The 6,027-nt window shown below is 43.1% G+C and overlaps 1 protein-coding gene across 1 annotated transcript; it reads right to left on the bottom strand.

Moving 5' to 3' along the window:
* Positions 1-1,691: 1,691 nt before the first annotated feature.
* Positions 1,692-3,615, bottom strand: otol1a (otolin 1a). Its single transcript, XM_068738147.1, has 4 exons — positions 3,156-3,615; positions 2,975-3,064; positions 2,756-2,827; positions 1,692-2,578 (listed from the first exon to the last, which is right to left on the bottom strand). Exons 1-4 carry the CDS (start codon positions 3,613-3,615, stop codon positions 1,692-1,694), a joined length of 1,509 nt encoding a protein of 502 aa, XP_068594248.1.
* Between the last annotated feature and the right edge of the window lie 2,412 nt (positions 3,616-6,027).

The raw sequence follows: 6,027 nt of genomic DNA, 5'->3' as shown, positions 1-6,027 counted from the left end.
ACCGAAACGTAGTGTTAATAAATATTTCAGCAGTAAGTGGACAGTATGCGGTAGTTTTTCTCATTGTTTTACGACTGCACTTCACTCTGATGCAACTGTCACACACTGAGGTGTGCTGAAGTTTTTTCTTTCTAAATATTTTGGACAAAAATGACTTAAATACACAACATCCTAACAGAATATTATAATAAAAGCCATCACATATACTATTGACATCAATACAAAACCCACAAAAACATTCTGGTCATAAACTAGCAATATAGATTTACTCAGTATTTATTTGGTACTCCAATTTGCTCAAAACATGACAATATGAACATTATTCAATTTGAACTATATCCTTACTAAACCTCTTATAAGGTTTAGTCACTTTAAATCCAAGATAAGATATAGATTTTCAGTGATAAAATATTTTCATGACAATTACTGAAGATTTGGCAAAGTTAGACAGATGTTTGTGTTGTTCTGTGAAAATGTAATAGTTGTAACACCACACAATGAAAAAAAAAACTAGGTAATATAGTTTCCCTATTGTCATCATCACAACATAAAAATGTTTCAGTTACCTCTCAGAGAAATTAACTACTAAATTCAATGTATCTTCCAGCTGGATTGTTGTTGTGTACGGGAAAATTAGTCATTTTTGAGAGGTTTTGATTGTTTAGTCTAATGAGATAAAGCAGTGTAGGTAGGTACACCAGAGTATAATTTATACTGTGTTCATCTGTCTCTCTGCTGCAGAGGGTTATCCTCTGTGTTTGGTGCTAGGGCAGCTAATCTGTTATTATTGGTATGTCATGCAAATCAGACATTAATGTTAAATTAATACTTATATCTGCTTCTGGCTGATGTTTTTATAAACTCATGTCAGTCGTCTGTATTCCTGTGGCTATGAATCACTACCTTCAATCTTTGCTGATAATTAAGAGAAGCAGGGATGTCACTCTTTCTGTACTGTAGTGAATCCCCATTTAACGGACCAAATTCACTGAATTCAAACACAGCTGTAGTGAATGACGAGAGTCCGCAAGAATTATCCTTCCTGCTGTGTGAATGGAATCTGCATTAGTAAGTATTAATCTCCTGTTGTTTTGCAGTCAGCAAGTGGACAAGAACATGTTGAGTCTTAATAAGAATAATTATATTGGGACATTTCATTTTCATTCAATGTGTGCAACCTTTTTAATGATTTTCTCTGTACTCATCTCAGCATTTAACGATCCTCTCAAATACCTCTTTACAGAACTTGGACACCTTACACCCTCTAGTGGGAACCAAATGCAATCATGGAATATTTACTTCAATTGTTCCCAAATTTGTATTGGCCTCATTGACACAGAGCTTATCTATTCTAATTGCAGAGACTAATGGCTTATAAATTAGCTTCTAGTTCTGGTTCTGAATAAATAAAACCGAAGGGTCATCCATTTCAAGCATAATCATTTTTTTAATGCGTTGTTACAAAGAACTGAAGTGTTGCATACAGCGTTATAATCAAGCCTCATCCATCTCCAAATACAGCAAGGCAAGCAAAGCATTTGGTTTGATTAGCATGACAGCAGCGAGCAGATACCGAAGCAGCAGCATTTAGCTGAATCACATTAATTTGACAGGGCAGTGCAATAGGCTGAAGGCTGTGCAGAGTCTACAAGAAGCTACAATCGGGCCTCATTTAAGGTCAAAGGTTGCAGTCACAGGTTTTCCATTGCAGTAGGCTTGTCCTTTGAGTCTGGGTAAAGCAGGAAGCCAGAGAAAGTGCTGTCATCCTCACTGCTGGAGTAAACTCCGTTCCAGTCTCTCAGCGTCTCCAGCCACACCTGGTCGCCTTCATTCAGCTGCATCAGTGCGAGGTTGGACGCCTGATCGATGTCCTGGCCGTACAGAGAATCTCGAGTTCGCAGCTTCCGTATCCCATTAACCACGAGGGCAGCACGCACGGGCCTATTGCGCACGGTGATGTGGTAACTGAATAAGTAGACCCCCGGGTAGGTGGCGTTGAACTTGTTGAGCGCTGGGTCCCAGTGTCCCTCACCATTATAAAACACCTTATCAAACTTCACAGGCAGGCCGGGCGGAGGGAAGGACCTGCTAGGAAACAAGCCCACACTGAAGGCAGAACGAATCTGTTCCACACTCTCACCTGGTGGGCCTTTAGGACCCCGAGGCCCACGCCCACCTTTAGCTCCCCTCTCCCCCCTCAGCCCTGCCATGCCCCTGCCTCCTGGAGGTCCTGGGGGCCCTCTGGCACCAGTATCCCCCTTCCCACCCGGAGGCCCTGGCTCCCCTCTCTCTCCCTTTGCACCATCAGTTCCATTCACTCCCGGGGGGCCCATCTCACCTCTCAGACCAGGGGGCCCACGCTCACCCACATGACCTTTCTCGCCTGGTAAACACTCGCTTGTAAGTCCTTGTTCACCTTTCTGACCCTTTGTCCCAGCTACCCCAGGGGGACCCATAGGCCCCTCTCGACCGGTGTTGCCCTTAGTCCCATTCAGGCCAGGCTCTCCTCTTTCTCCAGGGTCCCCTTTCAGACCACTGAAGCCACGTTCACCTTTCTCTCCTCTGGGGCCAGGATCACCTATAGAAAGTATATATTCACATAGGAAGACATGTTTTGATTAGAATACTTTCATTTTCCAATAGTACATTTGCATATGTGTACAGGGTGCATTTATACATACTTTAATCTCATCTAATTCAGTATGAATGAAGGAGATGATCGAATATGTAAACAGTTTTTACTGACACTACACACCTCTCTCTCCTGGTTTTCCTGGGATGCCAGGGGCACCAGGAAGACCCACCGGTCCTTGATCACCTTTGTCACCTGTGGTAGTTTTGATAAATAAAGCGTAGAAAATGACATCCGCAACATACTTATACAGGACGGCGTTTTGCAAGAAAGGAGAGAGGGATAGAGAGAGAGAAACGGAGAGGCAATCAAAAACTCTCCTGCTGTTAAGCCCCGTAGTACCTATGTCGCCATTGAGTCCGTTGGCTCCAGGTAGTCCTGCTGGTCCTGGGGGTCCTCTGAGCCCTGTTTCTCCCTTCTCTCCTGGTAATCCTGAAAAAAAACAAAAACAGAGAGGAGTATGAAGAACAACAAAATTTCATCACCAAAAGGTAATTTTTCAGAAAATGATAATCCATCTTACCTAAAGGGCCCCTCTCTCCTTGCGGTCCTGGTGGCCCACTCTCTCCCATGGGCCCTACGGGGCCTCTCTCTGGCGGACAGCACTCACAGAAGTTGAAGAAGCATTCATTGTAGTCAAGGGTATAGTTTCCGAGGGTGTTCCCGGGGGGCGCTATGGCATCGGTGGGGAACTCAGTGGAGTAAGTGTCGCTGGAGTAGGTGGTGCTGTCTGTAGGGGACAGGGAGTAAGCGTCCATTGTAACCTCAGTTGTCTCATCCGTCTGCAGGCTGCTAGAAGGAGATGGGGTCGTGGTGGTGGTGCGTCCGAATCCTCCACCCCCACCTCCACCGCTGCTCCCAGCTCGAGGGGGCTTCTTGGTATTCTGAGGTTTGGGCCAGCGTGTGGTTCTGGCGCTGGAGGCCTGCGTGGCCATCTGTACAACAAGGAGAGTGGTCAGGAGGACCAGGCGAACGGAAGGCATTCTGAGTGCTTGACACAATAAGCTGTAAGGGAGAAGAGTGGAAGTTTGAGGAATGTAGATAAAACAGGTGCAGCACTTTTTTTGTATTACATCACAGTGTGTTAACGATGAATAGAAAAGCAACAAGTGCATCTTACCTGTTGATGTAAATGGTGTTGACTCTTCACTCCATCCCTTCCATCGACTGATTGATGCAGCCTGCCTCTTTCCTTATATTGGCTCGAGACAGAGAACAAGGGACTGAACACCGGGGTTATTAGGAGGTAGGTGGGCTGGCAGGAACAGATTACATGACTCCTGAGGGATATGAAATAAAGCAGGTTGTATACAAGGCAAGACTTTATTCTTTGTGATGTGGGCTATGATTCCAGGGCCTGTGAGTGCACACACTGCTTAAATGTTGTTCACACACATGCTTGCTTTGTACACAAACAGCAGAAATATAAGGTTACACACAAAAACACACATCCGCAGAACATGTGTACATAAGCATGGAGTATACACACACACACACACACACACACACACACACACACACACACACACACACACACACACACACACACACACACACACACACACACATTGTTTGTAATGAATAGCACATCATGTGAGAGTTACTGGGTGCAACACCTTGTAGCGATCACACCAATTGGCAGCAACTCAAAGCAGAAAATGGATCACCATGCACCCAGTGGGAGAGGGATCAATGTCCCAAAACAGACGGTGTGGCAACATTGATCCAACCATTCATCTCCTTGATCAAACCAACCCAAAGAGCCCAGTAAACCTCATGGAAACCTGGCCCCACTGAACCAAGCTGGTTTACGCGTCTCAAAATCTGTGTTGGATGTAGTTTCAAACCTCTGACATTAACTCTGAATGATTCCTCATTAGTTGCCAAGGTTCCACACAAAATCTTATGTGGAGCCATATGATACTACACATGAAAAAACAAATAAATTAACAACTCAAAAGAGCAAAAAGGTAAAAAAACATCACTACGAACATCTACCGTTGTCTAGCTGAGGATTTAGAATATTTCATGACAAACTGAGTGCATACACTGCTTTATTATAGACCTGTGTTGTATAATGTGTCCTCTTAAAATACAAAAAAAAAAATGAAATCATCCAGGTTTAGTCACCCAAGTATCCTCAAGTACGTCATTGTTACCACGGTACGTATTTTAGAGTGTATGTTGGCAAATCAGAATCATTCAAAACTTGTGCCCGGTTTTTGCAATCAGCATACTGCCATGCCCCTATTTCTCTAAAGAAGGAAATAGAAGAAAAACAACTACTGACGCTATTGTAACAATGTGATAATAGTGTCCGAGGTGGAAGGCTGAAAAGGAACACTTTTCCAAAGTGTTTCCACGGGAGTGATGATATACAAATGTTGTGTCCCTTGAGATGTGGACCGGGGATCGGTTAAAAAAATAAATTGATATTAGAGTTTATGCGGGAAAAAAGAATACCAAATCAGATGAAAAACAAGGAAACAGGTGGAGGTGGAGGAGGACAAGGAGCACCTGATCTGTCAGCCTGAGAGGAGAGACACCCCACAATTATTGAACTAACGTCTATAAGTGGGAGAAATGAGGGTGAAAGTGATGACATCAGGCAAAGATTTTCTCCCAGAAGTAATTTATTTCATTAATGTATTTGGGCTGTACAGAATAGCTTGAAGCGTCATAACCTTGACATCATAATTCTCAATCTTTTAAATATTGTTGTCTATTAAAAACGTTGTTAATGCATGCGATTGTAATATGAGATGCATTTAGTTAAACGGTGTGTGTGCATTAACACAGTCGGCTGGGCCTTCATCAGTTGTGCGTACGCATGGTCTGAGGCAGTGTCCGGTCTAAGCACGGATTTGTGCATATTTGTGAAAGACAATGACAACACCAACCATGAACTGGAAAAGACACTGTACCTTACTATTACAAAACAACCTGAAAGTAGATTCACTTACTCTTTTGCTTTAAAAAGGTCCAGTGTGTAGGATTTGCCATCATCTATCTGTAAGGTTTCAGATTGCAATCAACGGAAACTCCTCCTGTGGGCCAAGTGTGTAGGAGAACTACGGTTTGTTTTATAGTATTATATTCCATTTCTGCAAATAGTCCCACCTAAATGCTACACTGTACCTTCAATTAGGTGTTAAACATTTAATAATATTTGTGACTGTATTAATGAGATTCATGTGTGTGAGTATGAATTGTGATGTTGACAGGACTGTCAGAGTAATATTACTCCAGAAAGCCACCAGGTGGCCGTGTGGGGTCAATGCACTGCTGTAACAACATCTGAACAAAGGCCTCTTCTCGCAATTGTTATAACCCATATTATAATCTAAAATGTGTTATTGTGGCATACCCTTTTATCTGAATTTAAATTGTGCTGC

This window comes from Cebidichthys violaceus, unplaced genomic scaffold, assembly GCF_023349555.1.
Source record: "Cebidichthys violaceus isolate CVI_PGR_0920_01 unplaced genomic scaffold, fCebVio1.0.p SCAF_8, whole genome shotgun sequence".
Classification (NCBI taxonomy): Eukaryota; Metazoa; Chordata; class Actinopteri; order Perciformes; family Stichaeidae; genus Cebidichthys; species Cebidichthys violaceus.
This window is presented reverse-complemented; position numbering and strand designations above follow the sequence as displayed.

Coding starts and splice junctions, on each gene's coding strand:
- otol1a (XM_068738147.1), bottom strand. CDS start 3,615: ATGCCTTCCGTTCGCCTGGTCCTCCTGACCACTCTCCTTGTTGTACAG. Junction 2,828..2,974: donor CGGACTCAATGGCGACATAG/GTACTACGGGGC, acceptor AAACTACCACAG/GTGACAAAGGTGATCAAGGA. Junction 2,579..2,755: donor AGGAAAACCAGGAGAGAGAG/GTGTGTAGTGTC, acceptor TACTTTCTATAG/GTGATCCTGGCCCCAGAGGA.